Raw genomic sequence first — 18,869 nt, forward strand, 5'->3', positions numbered from 1 at the left:
TATGGTGTCCCCTCAACAGACTGAGAACTGGGCATGGATGCTGCAATTTCTTATGCCATAAGTGGGGTTGGGTGAATACTCCAATGTGTGAATGCAATGAAGAGGAGCAGACCATGGACCATGTCATCCTGCGCTGCCCTCTTCATGCCTACTCCGGAAGCCCCAGCGACCTGTTTCATCTTTCAGAAAGTGCTGTAGAATGGCTGAAACACTTGGACCTGGACTTATAAATTTGTAGTTATAATCACCATACGATTAAATAAATAACCGCAACGTTCACTTCTGAAAAAACTGACTCTCGTTTTCTTTTCACTCCTCGATTCCTATTTTCCTCCCACTTCTTTAAAATTTCAGTTCTATTTTTCACAATAGTGTTTATTTGAGTTTTCCCGCAGTTGAATTTTTCGGCAAGCTTTCTCACTGAAAGTCCCTTGTCACTTTCTAGAAGTACATTTCTTCTTGCCTCAAGATCTAAACATGATCGTCTCTTGTTACTCATGTTTAACAGACAACTGAACTGCTACGGTATTTCTGTCTCACTAATTAGCGTCTGTACTGTCTTATCCTTCTCAAGTTGACTATCTCAGCTCGATCTTATCACCAACAATCCGAGTTATGAATAGAATGATGCAAGAAGGGACGAAAATCCCCAGGTAAGTTGTGAGTCAACAGTCTCTGGCAGCATTTCTGGGCAATTCTCGGAATAGGCCTATACACCACTAGGTAGAACTGCATTCCGATGTACACTCTTCCCCCTCGTACTCAAAATAGTACAAACATTCAAAAGGGATTTCCTTATGTCTGAAGAATGGTTTTAAAAGAAAGGATGACGTGGTCCGGCGTAATAAATTATCCTGCAACGTGTAAAGTGTCCGCTTAAGTCAAGTGGGCGGGACAAATGGCGATTGTCTGCTGTCCGGAGTTTGAGTTGTCCACTAAATGGGGCCAAGTTAACACTTGTCTTATGTAAAATAAAATCGGTTCCGAAGGAAATTGTCCGTATAGGCAGGTGTCCGCTGAATAAGGGTGTCCGTTAGGACAGGTTCGACTGTACTTGTGAATTCATTATTAGTCAATACTTGTTCATATTATCACTAAACTCTCTATCATTGACAAGTTTACACAACGTAAACAATACTCTACATATATACGCATGTTTTAAGTGATTTGGTAGAATTGGGGATGTTCTTGTAGAACAAAACATGTCATTCTTTAAATAATAGTGTGTATTTTTTACAGGTATGTTTATAGTGTTATAATTTATATTGAAATTGTTGTTTGTTTGACAGACTGGAAAGTTTTTATGTTACATTTAACTAAGTTGATACTGGAAAGTATGGCTTCATTGTTAACAAAAACAACAACAAAAAGGTTGATTGTGATAACCAACCAGAGAATAGTTGTGAACTTTTAATTTTTAACAGTTCACAGAGCACTGGTGATTTATAGCCTATAGTTCAAGCTGCTCATATACAAGGAGCCTACAGTTCAGAATTTGTTTAAGGTACCTTCTCCTATTCTGCACTAAACTGGTATAACTTTCAGCATCACTTTCTTTGCCACTCAGCCTTCGTCTGTGGTTGATGAAGTCTTGTCTGCCCAAAGCTGATGACTTGTCTAGGGAGTTGAGTTATCCATCACTTGATCCTCAACACAGAGTCGTTCAGTGTATAATGCTTTCTAATACTGTGGCAAGGATATCATTGAGACTGCCAATTCCGTGTTCAGATGTACTTTTTGTTGTTGTTACAGATAATGGTATTTTGCCAATGATCGAATACAATATCGGATAAGCACTATTATATGTTAATTCCTCTGGATTGGGGGTTTGTGCCATCTTAAGAATTATAATTCAGGTAGGGAGGGCCGCATCTTCACAGATGCACATATCACCTATAGGATATCAGCTCTAAAGGCATGCATCAGGCTTCTATGGAGGCCACGTGCTATTATTATTATAGCACTTTTGATCCCATACTAAATATTATTTTTCTTTTGTCCATATTTGGTCCTTTTTACAGTTTTTACAATAAAAGTACAAGAAATTCTAGCTCCCTTTTACATACATTACTGGGACAACACGTAAATCATTTGAAAGCGTAGAATAATAATGGAAACCATCACAGAAAATCATCCATTTTTTTACCCCTCTTTTGACAACATTTCTCTACCTTCAAATTTATGAAAGTTTGGCTGCCACAAACCTACTATGCTGGTGTAGCAGAGGGAGAGGTGATACTCCCAGGTGGCGGATAGGGGTGGCCTAACCGGCTTGCCGGCGGACTTGAGGGAAATAAAATACCTCTTGCGGACCAAAGACACTACCCCCTGCGGGTGGGGGACGCACATATAGAATACACCCGCGGTATCCCCTGCCTGTTGTATGAGTCGACTAAAAAGGGTGACCTAGACGCGGACATGGATTGCGGTTTGGTATAATGTGTTGGACCTCCTGTGGATGGGAGGGGTTGAATACATTCTAAGGTAATCCCTGCCTGTCGTAGAAGGCGACTTAAAGGGTCATGTGGCCATGGTCCCCTCTTTATTTTTTATTACTTTTCCGAGGGTCAGATGTAGACCATTTCAAAATTGATGATGTGCATGCTGCCTGGAGATGGGCCTGTTACGTGTGCGATTACACTCAAAAGCCCGCAATTGACCACCCAGGAATCTTGCGGGTGGGAGCGCCATGTACCTGGACAGTAGTATCCAGCTGACAACACAGGTCCCCGCACAGCCGAATGCCAGAAGGACATATTTTAGTGCTCTGTACATGCTATTGCAGGTGACTGGAGGAAGGAAGTCCTAGTGCTCATTGCCTCAGTCATCCCGTATTAGGCATCGTCCAACATTGGACCCCGGGCAGTACCTGCTACGACCAGGTGGGTATTGCCTTCGCTGCTTGGTTTGGCTACAGAGACCCCTTATCGGAGTGGGTGGCATTTGGGGAGGATGATTTCGGGCATGGCTTCAAAACGAAGTCGCCCCTCTCAAGCTGGTCCCCCACTGAAGTCTTTAACTTTTGCTGCCCTGAGAGGTTCTACTCGCTGGGAACATGCACAGCGTGAAGGAATGGGATCCAGCTAACCTAAGTTTCTGGTCACTACCAGAACTGATGGGCATGATTTTAAGCTGGTTAAGTCGATCCTTTTTAGTAGACACATTGAAGGCATCTACGGCGAACTTGAAGACCTCAAGAAAATGCGCAACGGTAGTTTGCTTTTGAAGACTTGTACAGCACTGCAAGCTGATCAGTTGCTTAAGTGCGACCACTGTGGCAAAATCCCTGTCAAAGTGGAGGAGCATAAGTCCTTGAATCTGGTTCGCAGAGTCATCTTTCACCGCAACCTTATTTTGAACACTGACGACAAGTTGATGGAAGACATGAAGAACAGTGGCATGACACACGTCCGGTGCATTACGCGCAAGGTCAACGGTGAAGACGTTGCCACTGGTGCCTTCATTGTCTCTTTCAAGTTGTCAGTGTTACCAGAGAGAGTCAAGGTAACAACTTATCGTTGCGATGTGAGGCCGTACATCCCGCCTCCTATTCGATGCTATCAATGCCAGCGATTTGGACATATGGTATCTCGTTGTTCAAATCAGTCTGTATGTGGTACATGTGGACAAGTAGCTTACGGCGCAGAGGAGTGCACAACTCCGTACAAGTGCAGTAACTGCTCCGGTTTTCATTCTCCTTGGGATCGGAACTGTCCGATCCAGGAGATCATAACCCTGGATGGTCTTTCCTACCAGCAAGCGCGCCGTAAGTTTAATTCCACGAATACACCTGCCTGTACACTCGACTATAGCATGATAGCTCAGAGTCTTCCAGGTTCGTCATTTACAACATCGTCACCTGTGCTGATCGCCACGCCCAAGGTGACTGTTGCTCCTCCGAGCAACGTCGCCAAGAGTACAATGTCAAAGGGAGGGACCACCCCACCTTCGACCAACCAGAAGTCTGTGCCGGCTGACAGTTCCCAGCCGGCACAGCAAGGGGGAGGCTAAGTCTCCCCACCCCCCTAAGAGGTCGGCGAAAGCTGTGCCCCAGCCGGCGGAGGCGGCATCGTCGACCAGTGCTGGGAAACTATCTCTCAGCCCGTCTAAACCAGAAAAGAAGGCGGCGAAGAAGAGCGCTCTCGCACTTCCCTTGCGAAGGAGAAATCATGCCCCCATCTGGAGGGTATGAGTCTGCGCCAGGACGTACTCCTGCTCCAAAACCTGCACGCTCTCCTCGTAGGGGGACTGCCCGCCCCCGAAAAGCGCCAAAGTTCTGGGCAGCATCCCCGCCGTCTGTTGATGACGGGATGAATGTCGCGCTGTCCTCTACCTCTACGGATGTAGATGTTGATAGTGTTTAGGCTTGCGAGCATTTTGTCGCTCATAACCTAACACTCCTTGTATAGTCCACACTATGGCACTGTTACAGTGGAATTGTAACTGTTATGACAGGCATCTTGCTGAGTTACGTCAGCTCATTAGTGAGTACGCAGCGAGTATAGTCTGTATTCAGGAGATCAACTTCAGACCTGGTCATCATACGGTTTTGAGACATTTCAGACTATACTCGACAGAATGATATATGCCCACCGGGTGTCTGGCGGCGTGGGCATTTTTGTCCGTTCTGATACTTATAGCAAGAGGTTCCTCTAAGGACCCCACTGGAAGCAATTGCGGTGCAGGTACCTCTGCCTGTCATAGCAACAGTGTGTAACGTTTATTTTCCACCAGGCCAGCCTCTTAACATAAATGATGTCACTGATCTTATAGATCAGCTTCCACCTCCTTTCATCTTGTTGGGCGATTTTAATGCCTATCAACCCATATGGGGCTTTGAGACACCTTGCCCCAAGGGACGAGACCTGGAAAGATTAGTAACAGAGCTGGATTTATGTATTTTGAACACAGGGAAACCAACTCACTTTAGTGTACGTTACGGCACATATTCTTGCATAGATGTAAGTCTATGCAGCCAAACGTTGGTTCCGCTACGATGATTTCTGTGACAGTGACCATTTTCCCATCATATTTACTTTGTTGAAACATAAATCCGTCGAGGTTCCACCTCGATGGATTCTTAAACATGCTGATTGGCCAAAGTACACATCACTAGCTGTCTTTAACGATGATATCAGTCGGACTGTCGGCGAGGAAATAACTTACATAACCCAAGTTGTTCTTGCTGCTGCTGAGGAGTCCATTCCATCCTTCTCGGGGACTCCTCGTCGAAAACTCATTCCTTGGTGGAACGAAGCAGCTATCAAAGAACGCTATTGAGCTCATAAACATTACCGTAGACAGCCTACTGTGACCAACCTGATAACATTTAAACAACTCTGCTCTAAGGTGCGAGTCCTTATTTGCCAAAGTAAGAAAGCTTCGTGGGAGAGATATGTGTTGTCTATGATGTCACAAACTCCATCATCTCAAGTGTGGACTAAACTTTGACATATTTCGGGTATCCATGGATCATCTTCAGTCCGGGAATTTCCATTGCAGGCAGTATCGTCACTGAACCACTCTCGATTGCTAACCATCTAGCTCGCCATTTCGCGGATGTGTCTGGCTCTGGGAATTACCATCGTGATTTCCTCGCTCTGAAGTGGGAGGCAGAACATCATCACCTTAGTTTTGCCACTCAGGCTTCAGAGGACTATAACGTGCCCTTTATGGAGTGGGAACTCCGCAGCGCTTTAGCGCTTTGCAAGGACACGTCTCCTGGACCAGACAACATCCATAACCAGATGTTGAAACACCTTAGTGAGGACAGTCTTCTATATCTCCTTCGTGTGTTCAACCGAGTCTGGATGGAGGGTGATTTTTCGTCTCATTGGCGAGAGGGCATCGTCATTCCTGTCCTCAAGCCTGACAAAGATCCTAAATATGCAGGAAGTTACAGACCTATTTGTCTTACAAGCTACCTGTGTAAGCTATTTGAGAGGATGGTAAATCGCCAACTTGTCTGGTGTCTGGAGAAACAAGGACTCTTGTCCGAGTACCAGCCTGGTTTTCGAGCCGCTCGATCCACCACTGAACACTTGGTACACCTGGAGAGCTCTATCCAGGATGTGTTTCTCAGCAAACAGCATTTGGTAGCTGTTTTCTTTGACTTAGAGAAGGCCTTCGACACCACATGGCAATATGGTATCCTTTCATTCCTGCATCAATGGAGATTCCGAGGTAACTTGCCGGTTTTTATTGCGAATTTTTTGTTCCTCCCTCTATTCCGTGTGCGAGTAGGGACGACATATTCGCAATACCACGTTCAAGAAGACTGAGTCCCACAGGGATCGGTTCTTAGTGTCACTCTGTTCGCGATTGCCATAAACGGTATTGACGCTGCTGCTGGTTCAGCAGTAATACCGTCGCTATATGTGGACGATTTTGCTCTGCACTATAGCTCGCGCAGTATGGCAGTTGCAGAGCGACAATTACAGCAAGCTATTAGGAAGGTGGAGCAGTGGACCTTAGAACATGGCTTTCGGTTTTCTAGGCATAGAATTTCAAGGATAATTTAATAAAAACCACCTATTCAATACTTTCCATGTTTAATCTGGTTTGGATCTACATGAATTTATGTAGACTTATTAGGTCAGGTACATGTTTCACTCATTATTTTGGGCATCTTCAGCCTGTAGACAACCTTTATGTCAAGGTTTGCGACCTTTTAACTAATATATACAATATATACAAACATTAATGATCTCTTGAGACTAACATGCCAGGATAATAATTTTAAAAATGTGAACTAAACATAACTGTAGATAACATAAGTTGATGGTGTTTTAACACATTAAAACTTGTCAGTCCTATTCTGTCTAATTTGAAAATATGTTCAAAACTAAAATGGATCTTCTTTCTCTATCATAAGTCTTGGGTAAAGAGGATATTACATACCGGGGTTCATTTGACCCCTATATCATATCATGTTCTTGACGTACCATAACTTGTGTCAGGATGTGTTGTCAACAACAAGTGGAGATTTTTGAACTGATTGTTAATTGTAGGCTGGTCAAGATTGAAAGTATAAATTTAAATTAACTGTGTTTGAACTTGGCACTTCTATTCCAATTAACTTAAAAATATGTTCAAAACTAAAATGGATCTTCTTCTCTATCATGAGTCTTGTGAAAGGAGGATATTGATACTGGGGCTTATTTGACCCACATATTTCATTTTCTGTTCTTGACGTAACTAATATTGAAATGTGTTGTCAAACACTAGTGGAGATTTAAACACATTTCAATATTAGTTACGTCAAGAACAGAAAATGAAATATGTGGGTCAAATAAGCCCCAGTATCAATATCCTCCTTTCACAAGACTCATGATAGAGAAGAAGATCCATTTTAGTTTTGAACATATTTTTAAGTTAATTGGAATAGAAGTGCCAAGTTCAAACACAGTTAATTTAAATTTATACTTTCAATCTTGACCAGCCTACAATTAACAATCAGTTCAAAAATCTCCACTTGTTGTTGACAACACATCCTGACACAAGTTATGGTACGTCAAGAACATGATATGATATAGGGGTCAAATGAACCCCGGTATGTAATATCCTCTTTACCCAAGACTTTGATAGAGAAAGAAGATCCATTTTAGTTTTGGACATATTTTCAAATTAGATAGAATAGGACCGACAAGTTTTAATGTGTTAAAACACCATCAACTTATGTTATCTACAGTTATGTTTAGTTCACATTTTTAAAATTATTATCCTGGCATGTTAGTCTTAAGAGATCATTAAAGTTTGTATATATTGGTTTGTATATATTAGTTAAAAGGTCGCAAACCTTGACATAAAGGTTGTCTACAGGCTGAAGATGCCCAAAATAATGGGTGAAACATGTACCTGACCTAATAAGTCTACATAAATTCATGTAGATCCAAACCACATTAAACATGGAAAGTATTGAACAGGTGGTTTTTATTAAATTATCCTTGAAATTCTATACCTAACGTCACCTTCAGTACGGAACAACAATGAGAGTTGTTACTTGTAATTTCGGTTTTCTATCGCAAAGAACTCTGTTGTCCACTTTTGTCGTCAACATACTCTTCACCCCCATCCTGAACTTTCTCTAGGAAATGTCGCTCTTCCTGTGGTTCACACTTACCGATTTCTTGGGCTCCTTTTTGACAGTATATTATCGTGGGAGCCACACGTGCGGGAGCTAAAAGTGCAGTGCACCAAGAGGCTTGATCTCTTGGAGTTTCTTAGCAACACTAATTGGAGAGCTGACCGTGCAGTGCTGTTACGATTCTACAGGGCACACATTTTATCCAGGTTAGACTATGGCAATACAGCATATGGCTCAGCAAGACCAAGCGTTTTTGCGAAGCTGAACAGCATCCACCACAGCGGGGTTAGGTTGGCGACGGGAGCTTTTTGTACAAGCCCAGTCGCCAGCCTGCTTGTTGAGTCTGGTGTGCCGCCTTTACACCTGAGGCGCCAGCAGCTCCTACGTTCGTATGCTGCAAATTTGCAACAGATGCCACTTCATCCAAGCTATCCTTGTGTGTTTAACAATGGCAACCGTTTACTGTACGCTGCTTGTCCTCGAGCAACGCGGCCAGTTGGAAAATGCTGGGATAGCAGTTACAGGTTATTTCACGTACCTTCAGTTCCTTGCCTTGTCAGACAACCAAGTGGAGTACCTCCATGGGTAGTACGGCGACCTGAAATAATCCTGGACCTGCATACTGGCCTGAAGGAAAACACGGACCCTTTGATTTATCGGAGGCTCTTCCTGTCCGTTGTTGGCCGATATCCAGGTTCAGTCATCATTTACACGGATGGTTCAAGGACAGAAACGAAGGTGGGCTGTGCGTTCATTGTCGACAATGATAGGTTTCTTTTTGCTCTTACGGAAACCTGTAGTGTGTATACAGCAGAGCTCTATGCTATCTGTGAAGCTCTGCGGTACGCACTGTCCAATGAGCGCCGACACTTTCTTCTGTGTACTGACTCCTTGAGTTCGCTCCAGTCTATTGATACTTGTTTGCCTTGGCACCCTCTGGTGCAGTGGGTCCAGGACCTGCTGGCCAGGTGTTCGGATGCCGGTACCAGAATCACGTTCATGTGGCTCCCAAGCCACATGGGTGTAGAGGGAAATTAATTAGCAGATCAGGCTGCCAAGGAGGCAGTTACACTGCCCCCGTTGCCTTTCAAGGTTCCAGCAAGTGATATTCGCACTCAGCTGAGACATCTGGTTATGTCCCATTGGGAGATGGAGTGGCGGGCCATTCCACTTCCCAATAAGCCGAGAGCGATAAAAGGAACAACGAATGTATGGAGGTCTTCCCTTCGGGATTCGCGGAGGGAAGCCGTGGTATTATGTCATCTTCGGATCAGCCATGGTATCCTGACTCGCATCTTTTGAAAGGAGAACCCCCTCAGGTGTGTACCTGCGGCGAACATCTTACCGTGGTACACATCCTTACGGAGTGTATAGACCTGTAATAGATAGCTGATGATGGCCAAGATAGGTCGAAACCGGTACTAGTGTAGTAATTCATCCACAATAAATGTATTGATCGGTGGAACATTTTTCTTATCTATTACATTGAATCCAATCAATACGGAATATGAAACTTATAAATAATAAGTGTATAGACCTGGTCGATCTTTGCCGTAGTCTTAACCTCCCAGGTACAATCTCCCTTATCTTGTGAGATGACGAGCAGTCAGCAGACCTCATAATCTGCTTTATGAGGGATAGTGATCTGTTTTATCGTGTCTAATGATGTCCTTTGTCCTAGTGTATTTGTGTCAATTGCACTTTTATCCCATTGACTTCATTTTAGTTTGTGTTGCTTATTTTAATGTGTTATTTTACCGTCTAATGTAAATTATGTATATATATCTGCACTACCAGGCAATGCCTTATTCCTTTTCTTTTCCCTGTATTTTCTCTTATTTTATTAGAAAATAAGGCATTCTGAATTAGATCCACTGATTGTTTTAATCTCATACTCATTTTCTCATCATTTTTTTTAACTCTTGTCAGTGGATTCATTTTAAAAAAATTTAAACTATCATATATCATGTCGTTCATCTCGTTCCATTAGGGGCCGATAACCTTCGATGTTAGGCCCCTTAAAAAACAATCATCATCATCATCATCATCATCATCAAAGTTTAGCTGCTTGAAAATAGCTGTAATCCAATGTTTTGAAATGCTAATAATTTGTTTAGCTTCTGTCTCACATTAGTTGCTTTAATAATTTTTTCTTCCTTCTTTTACTTTTATAACTGCAGAGGATCACTTTAGTCAATCCATTATCCAAGTCTCTTCAAAGGGACTGTTCGAGCCTTGCAGTCCTCCCAGTACTTTTTCATATCTTCCAGCTGATGTTTGTGTCCTGGATTTTTTTGTTTAATTTTATGTGTGGTGTCTTCTGGTGCAAGGCCAATTTCCTTCTGATCCATTGCTTCTTGTGGTATTTTTGAGTTGAGATTATACCATATTAGTTGTTTCGGAGGTTTCAAATCATACATTCTCATTGAGTGCCAAAAAATCTCGTCTCCTCTTATGCATAGTATCAGTATTTATTATAAAAATATACTTATTTCATTAAACAGTGAATAACCATGTAATAAATATATTACTGAACTGTTTATGTAAATCAGGCATACATACCCCACTTTTTAAACATAAGCTTTAAAAATTGTGGAAATCTGAAGCCTTATAAGTTGTGGAAAACTGCAGATCTGATTGTTCATATTTCTACTCTTTAGAAGACCAGACACACAATTTGGTTTAATTTTAAGATGAAAAAACAGTAAAATGAAATAATAAATTAGATCATTACAAAAATAGCTATACAGTACTGCAGACATACCAAAAATATTATTTGATTTGTATTTAAGAATTGAAATAAACACTGTAATGTTTGTATTGCAGCAAAGAGCAACTTGAGGCTGCACTGCGTAAGAAGAAAGAATGTAACACAAGGGCTTTAATAATAGTTGAGCGATTACTGGAAAACTCTGTCAGTGAAGATTGGTTTCTTGAAAGTGTAAGTAATTTATTTGTAAATTGTTGACGTGTAATATATATCTGGGCAAGTTCAATCAGAAATGAGGTATTTCACCAGGCATGATATTCACTAGCATTTTAGAAGGGTGGGCACCAGAGTGGTTTCAGACCACACAGGGGCTCCCAGAATCAGTTTCAGTATGCAGTAATTGAAGAATGCCACGAAAGGTATAGACAGTTCCGTTTATGTTTAGTAGATCTAAAGAAGGCATAGAGTAGTCGTACCGAGGGAAAGATGTTAGCCATACTGAGATATTATGGGATTAAGGGTATATTATTAAGAGCAGTCCAAGGCACTTATCGTGACAGTTGGGCTACTTTCACAGTTGATGGTAGGATGAGTTCTTGATTAAAGGCAGGCTCTTTACAGGGTTTAGACAAGGCTTTAATTTTTCACCTTTGTTGTTCATAGTTTACATGGATCATCTACTGAAAGGACAAAAATGGCAGGGGGAGATTCAGTTAGGTGGAAATGTAATAAGCAGATTGGCCTATGTCAACAACTTGGTCTTAATCACAGACTGTACTGAAAGCTTGCAATCTAATATCATAGAACTTGAAAATGGGTGCAGTGCATATGATATGAAATTTGGCAATTAAATTCCTTTTGAAGTCCTGCGACCGAGCGCGTTGGCTGTGCGGTTAGGGTCATGCAGCTGTGAGCTTGCATTTGAGGGATAGTGGGTTTGCTTTTTTGCTTTACGTCGCACCGACACAGATAGATGGGAGAGGAAAGGCCTAGGAATGCGAAGGAAGTGGCCGTGGCCTTAATTAAGTTACAGCCCCAGCATTTGCCTGGTGTGAAAATGGGAAACCACGGAAAACCCTCTTCAAGGCTGCCGACAGTGGGGTTCGAACCCACTATCTACCGGATGCGAGCTCACAGCTGCGCACCCCTGACCGCACGGCTAACTCGCCCGGTGATAGTGGGTTTGAACCTCACTGATAACAGCCCTGAAGATTCCATACTTTCCCATTTTCACACCAGGTAAATGCTGGGGTTGTACCTTAATTAAGGCCACAGCCACTTCCTTCCCCTTCTAGCCCTTTCCTATCCCATCGTTGCCATAAGACCAATCTGTGTCGATGCGATGTAAAGCAAGTTGTAAACAAAGTCCTGCGAGTTCAGATATCTTGGTCTTCCTCTGTCAGCAGATGGTGGCATGCTGCAGGATGTTCGAGCTCAAGTAAACGCTGCTTGGCTTAAATGGCGGTGGGCTACAGGTGTTCTCTGTGACAGGAAGATATCTCTGCATCTGAAGTCAGATATACCGCACGACTGTCAACCCAGTAGCTCTCTACTGGGTGGAATGTTGGCCTTCGACTACCAGACATGAGCAGATGCTTCATACCATGTGGTCACTGGGAGTCACATGGCTTTATCACATCTTGAATGATGCCATCCGGGTCCCCTTCAAAGTCGCCCCCAATACAGAACAAGATGCGAGGGAAAATGCTTCGCTGGTATGGGCACAGGGCCAGAGCCGATCCAGCATCCATTGTGCAGCAAATTCTCACACTTAACCCTGATGGATGGAGACCAAGAAAACGCTGGATGGACTGTGTATGTTAGGATATGCGCCATGTGGGCATACGAACTGCTGATGCCATTGACCGGGTGAAGTGGAAGGCTTGATGTAGAATTATGGCAAACCCTGCATCTTGATTGGAAAACGCCAAGGAAGAAGGAAAATAATAATATAAAATATGCATTTCCAAGGGTAATGTGGTGTCATTTGGGAAAAAAATCCTACGAGAATTGAATGTCAGGTTAGGAATAAAAAACTGAAACATTTCAATTATTTAGGATGTGTATTCTCCCAGGGTGAGTTTCACCTGCTGGCCATGATCATTAAGGCATCAAATCTATATGGTCTGACACCGTAGTTAACTGGTTCGAGTCCCATTGGTCAAAAAAATTTCAGCATCGGGGTAGAAGTGGTAGTATACTATTTCTAATCACTAGATTGTGTGCCAAAAGCCTCAATTCAATTCCAAACCTCTCCACAGTGTTCATATGGGGTCCAGGTATATGACGCTGTTAATGGTGATTCACCCGTTGTATGAGAAAGTTAAGTCTTGAGCAGGCCCTTTGATGCTATTCGACAGGAGTAGGCTATGTGCTAGCACTGGGTTTCATCCTCTCCCTTCCTAATATTGTATCATTCATTTCTGAATAACTCCTCTGATAAGGTCAGGAAGGGCATCCAGTCATAAAACTCGCTGCGAAAGGCTAGGGCATCATAGCCTGGGATATCTCCTCCATGCTGCATTCAATCGCTCTCACGATGAGTGAGAGAGAGGTACACCTCCATGTTGCGCAACAAATCATCACAAAATTTCTTGTCCGAGAAAATGTTAAAGCTGCTGAAATTCGTCACCATTTACACTCACAATTCAGGGACAGAAACCTCTCATGGGCCTGGGTGAAGTTCTTTATTTCATACCCAACCCCACAGAGGAACAGAACAAGGTTTGGACACATCCTAGGATGGTAGTATAGTAAGAAAGATTGAATCAAGTTGCAGCAGTGAGCTTTCATTTGCAATCAGCAGTGTTCTGTAAGAAGAATTCACCTCCTGGATAAAACTAGCTTTACGCCAGTCTGTTTACATACCAACTTTGTTGTACAGGAGTGAAAGCTGGGTGGACCTGGGATTTCTTATAAGTTAGGAGTAACAGACTTGGTATTACCATGAATGATAGCTGGTATAAACTGATGGGAATAATGGCAGGAGGGTATTCTGAATCAGAAGATAAAGGGTTAGTTAGGAATGAACTTGGTGGATGAATCAGTATGCATAAACCGACTTTGGTTGTGGGGTTTGGTTGTGGGGTCATGTGAAGTAAATGGAGGAGGCTTGGTTACCTAGGAGAATAATGAACTCAGTCATAGAAGGTCAGAAAAGTAGAGGGAGACCAAGATGGCAGTGGTTAGATTCAGTTTCTAATGATTTAAAGATAAGAGGTACGGAACTAAATGAGCCCACAGAGCTAGTTAGAAATAGAGGATCGTGGAGGCGTCCAGTGAATTCATGAAGGCTTGCAGACAGAAGACTATAAAGCATTACAGTCTATAATGAAAATATTAATATTTCCAGTATCAGAAGACTATTTTATTTGTAGGAAGGTGGTTAAATGGTACCATACATACTCCAAGAAAGAAAATTAAAAATTTTGGAACCAAAGGAAATAAGAGAGAATATGAAATATTGTGGGAGCAATAAAATAGAAGGCAAGTCAAATATAAATGAGCCTTTTTTTTATTTCAGTGCCTGTTGTGGTTCAAGGCCAGTAGAGCACGTGAAGGGTGTTTGAGAAGGGCGTCATAGCTTGGGATGTCTCGTCCATGCTGTATTCAATCACTCTCACGATGAGTGAAAGAGGTACACCTCCATGTAGCGCAATGCATCATCACGAAATTTCTTGTCCGAGAAAACACGCACAGTTCGGGGACAGAACACTTTCATCGGCCTGGGTGAAGTACTTGTGTTCAAGGACGGACATGAGAGAGTTAAAAACATGTCACAACTCCACGCTGCCTCTGCACCAGCTTTACATTGCTGAACATTGTGGCTGTTCAAGAAATTATTGAAGTTGATACACAAACAACTGTGCTTCAGATCAGCCATGGGAGTGTTCTGACAATCAATCAATCACTACTGAACTGCATTTAGGGCAGTCGCCCAAGTGGCATATTCTCTTTTTTTTGTTTTCTTAGCCTTTTCTTAAATCATTGCAAAGAAATTGGAAATTTATTGAACATCTCCCTTGGTAAGTTATTACAATCCCTAACTCCCCTTCCTATAAACAAATATTTGCCCCCATTTTTCCTCTTGAATTCCAACTTTATCTTCATATTGTGATCTTTCCTACTTTTAAAGACACCACTCAAACTTATTCATCTACTGATGTCATTCCACGCCATCTCTCCACTGACAGCTCAAAACATACCACTTACAATACCAATATAAATGGTCCGTTATTGGACATTATAAATTTTCCAGCTAACTCATTCCTGGTTGCCAGTGTTTATAAATTATGAATTATAAATTTACTCATTCGGGACAAATATTTCAGGCTCCCGATGGGAATCAACATCTATATCACATACCACTTAGTCGAACAGCTCGCCTCCTTTCTCCCAAGTCTTCCCAGCCCAAACTTTGCAACATTTTTGTAACGCTACTCTTTAGTCGGAAATCACCCAGAACAAATCACGCTGCTTTTCTTTGGATTTTGTCCAGTTGTTGAATCAAGTAATCCTGGTGAGGGTCCCATACACTGGAACCATACTCTAGTAGTGGTCTTATCAGTGACATATGCCCTCTCCTTTACATCCATACAACAACCCCTAAATATCCTCATAACCATGTGCAGAGATCTGTACCCTTTATTTACAATCATATTTATGTGATTACCCCAGTGAAGATCTTTCCTTATATTACCACCTAAGTACTTACAAATATCCTCAAAGGGAACTTTCGCCTCATCAATGCTGTAGCTGTAATCGGGATAATTATGCCTACACATAATAATAATAAGAAGAAGAAGAAATTTTGAGTATTGACATAAAAGGTGAATGAAGAAATAGTAAATAATAGAGACACTTAATAATAGTAAAATGATGCAGTGGCGGTGAATTCACATCAGAGCATGGAAACGTGACGAAAAACTTCCAAATACGCAAAATCAAATCGTACGCTGGGAACTTTTAGACCTAATAATGACAACCAAAGACAGGATTATGGAATGTGCGGGGCCCTATGAGGTCCATGGGAACGTATGACGTTATGGGGGAGAAAAGACTAACAATAATACACCCAACAGACAAATAATTATTGAGAAAATGAACATACAATTATAAATGAGCACATAAATGAACTGCGGATTAACTGATACTTGAGATACAAAACAAAAGATGTGTAAGGGAAACAATTAAGCTCTTCGGTCACGAACAAACTTTGACATAGAGGTTCACATTAAAGTTAAATTTACAGAATGAAAGGAGGCAACCTCGAAAGAATCAAAAATGTAATTACGCTATTCAAGAAAGAGTGTTACAGTTACTTACAATCACAACTAGAGTTAGAAAAGAAGGTCTGCCTCCGAAAACAACACGTTGCGGACTAGCATAATCGCTAAGTTATATAAATGCTCTGTTTTGGAAAATGTGGAAAACTAGAGGAAACTCCGGCACACAAGATGAAATTCTACATAATTACTGAAGTTACATGAAGTGGGGAAAGGTCCGAAACACAAGAATGCATTTAAATAACATAAGGCAATAACATAGCGCTTACCTTGGCCGGCTGAAGACCCATTGCGGGACGGACGCAAAATGCGTCCGCCCACTGTGGTGATCCAAAGTCAAAGACGCGGACAAATTAACTCGCACCCGCGAGGAGCCGCAAACAGGAAATGGAGTGATTACAAATAACCAATAGCCACACTCCAGTTTGCCACATTCACCAATTAAAAATCTTAATATACTGGCCAATGAAAGTATCTTAGCGGATATTACAAAATGACAGGAAAGGGCCACTTACTCGTGGCACACCCTGCCTCACAAGTCATGTATAAAAATTCCACATCCCTTTCTCTACTTTACAAAATAATACAATTTAAATCAAGAAATGTAAAAGAACATAAATCTTCTTCATATTCCATTTCTTCATAAGCCTAAATATTTAATCATTTTTAAATAAGAAAGCTACATACAATAATTTGCTTTGCATAAACACTTCAGTTCTTTAAACGTTTTGTTTACCCAACATGATGACCAGACAAAATTTATATCACAAGGACTTCTGTTGCTTCACTGATTTCTGTTCATTTGCTGTTCAACAACGGCCACAAATGCAGTAATTAAAACTGAGAGGACTTTTCCTATTTGTGAAACTCACAACCTGACTTTTAACCCTGTTTATCGTCGTACCATTGCGTACTGTCCATCTCACAACATTATCGGGGTCATTTTGCAGTTGCTCACAATCTTGTAACTTATTTATTACTCTGTACAGAATAACATCATTTGGATAAAGCCTTATCTCTGATTACTTATATCATTGATATATATAAGAAAACATAAAGGTCCAATAATACTGCCTTTAGGAATTCCCCTCTTAATTACTACAGGGACAGATAAAACTTTGCCTACTCTAATTCTCTGAGTTCTGTTTTCTAGAAACATAGCCACCCATTCAGTCACTCTTTTGTCAAGTCCAATTGAACTCATTTTTTCCAGTAGTCTCCCATGATCTACCCTATCAAATGCCTTAGATAGGTCAATCCCGATACAGTTCATTTGACCTCCTGAATACAGGATATCTGCTATATCTTGCTGGAATCCTACAAGTTGAGCTTCCATGGAATAACCTTTTCTACACCCAAACTCCCTTCTATCAAACCAATTATTAAATTCACAAGCATGTCTAATATAATCAGAAAGAATGCTTTCCCAAAGCTTACATGCAATGAATGTCAAACTGACTGGCCTGTAATTTTCAGCTTTATGTCTATCACCCTTTCCTTTATACAAGAATCGTCACTTTTGATGAGACCTGGGTCCACCATTACACTCCCACGTCAAAGAGGGCCAGTATGGAGTGATGGAAGTGTATCAAGAGGCCACCGGTGAAAGCCAAGACGCGGTTGTCTGCAGGCAAGATCTTGGCCACGGTCATCTTGGACTACAGAGGAGTACTGATTTCCTCGAGGAACGTTGGACCATTATTGTGGCATACTACTGCAATCTTCTTCAACAGGTTCACATTGCCTACAGGTCAGAAAGGCGCAGCATCCCAATCAGATCTGTACTGCTCCTTCATGACAATGCCAGACCCCACACTGCAAGACTAATCCAGCAAACACGCGCACAAATGCAGTGGACTGTTCTGCCACATCAAACCTATAGTCAAGACGAGTCACCATGTGACTTCTACTTGTTTGGGTCGCTGAAGATCGCTCTTGGTGTAGAGCAAGTTTACAACCAACAAGGAGGTGAAGCAGTTTGTGCGCAATTGGCTTAAGTCATGCCCAGCTACCTTCTTTGAAAATGGGATGAAGAAATTTCTTATCCGGAAATGGAGGTGGATGGAGACTTATGTTGAAACGTAAGAACAATCTAAAATATACGTCATTTTGATAAAAATAAAATAGTTACAACAAAAGGCTTATTTAAATTTGACTTACCCTCATATTCTTAAAAGTGACAGGACAGATGGTAATTGGGTTCACTCATGTTTATGAAAATTCCAAAACCATGAAGAAGTCATGGGAAGAATCATATTTATTCTTATTCTTCTCATTACTATTATTGCCCAAATTATATTTGTGGTGAGATATTTTTTTTTAAATGTGTTATATATGGCGGAATGGGCTAGAACAGATTTGTTACTTTCATCTGTCTCTATCTTCCTTGATATATACAGTATTGTTTATGCCTTTGTTTCAGTTGAAGTTTATAAGCAACAGCCACTTCCAAGATGTAATTGAGGAGAGAGTTATTTTAAGACTCTGTGGGTATCCCCTTTGTCATCAAAATTTAAAGAATATTCCAACCCAACAATATCGGATATCAACTAAATTAAATAAAGTATATGACATATCAGAGAGAAAGGTGAGTAGACAAAAATTTGCATTTTAAATATTTTTTGTTTCCACTTTCAAGAATAATTTTTGTGTTGTTATGGGTTATTCTGTTTTATTACAACAAAAGGATAACATTTTGTATGGACCCATACAAGTACACAGAGTGAGATGGATGGACGGATGGACGGACGGACAGATGGATTGATGGAGGGACGGACGGACGGACGGA

The 18,869-nt window shown here is 41.5% G+C and overlaps 1 protein-coding gene across 2 annotated transcripts in view; it reads left to right on the forward strand.

The window, feature by feature from the left end:
• Positions 1–18,869, forward strand: part of LOC136857092 (putative RNA polymerase II subunit B1 CTD phosphatase RPAP2) — an 82,232-nt gene that overhangs the window by 18,343 nt on the left and 45,020 nt on the right. Inside the window, exons 2-3 of one of the 2 annotated variants that reach the window (XM_067135480.2) lie at positions 10,913–11,027; positions 18,504–18,668. In XM_067135480.2, the coding sequence (XP_066991581.2) occupies positions 10,913–11,027; positions 18,504–18,668 (280 nt within the window). The remainder of the gene's footprint in view (positions 1–10,912; positions 11,028–18,503; positions 18,669–18,869) is intronic. The other variant, XM_067135481.2, reaches the window with a different exon arrangement.

This window comes from Anabrus simplex, chromosome 1 (assembly GCF_040414725.1).
Source record: "Anabrus simplex isolate iqAnaSimp1 chromosome 1, ASM4041472v1, whole genome shotgun sequence".
Taxonomy (NCBI): Eukaryota; Metazoa; Arthropoda; class Insecta; order Orthoptera; family Tettigoniidae; genus Anabrus; species Anabrus simplex.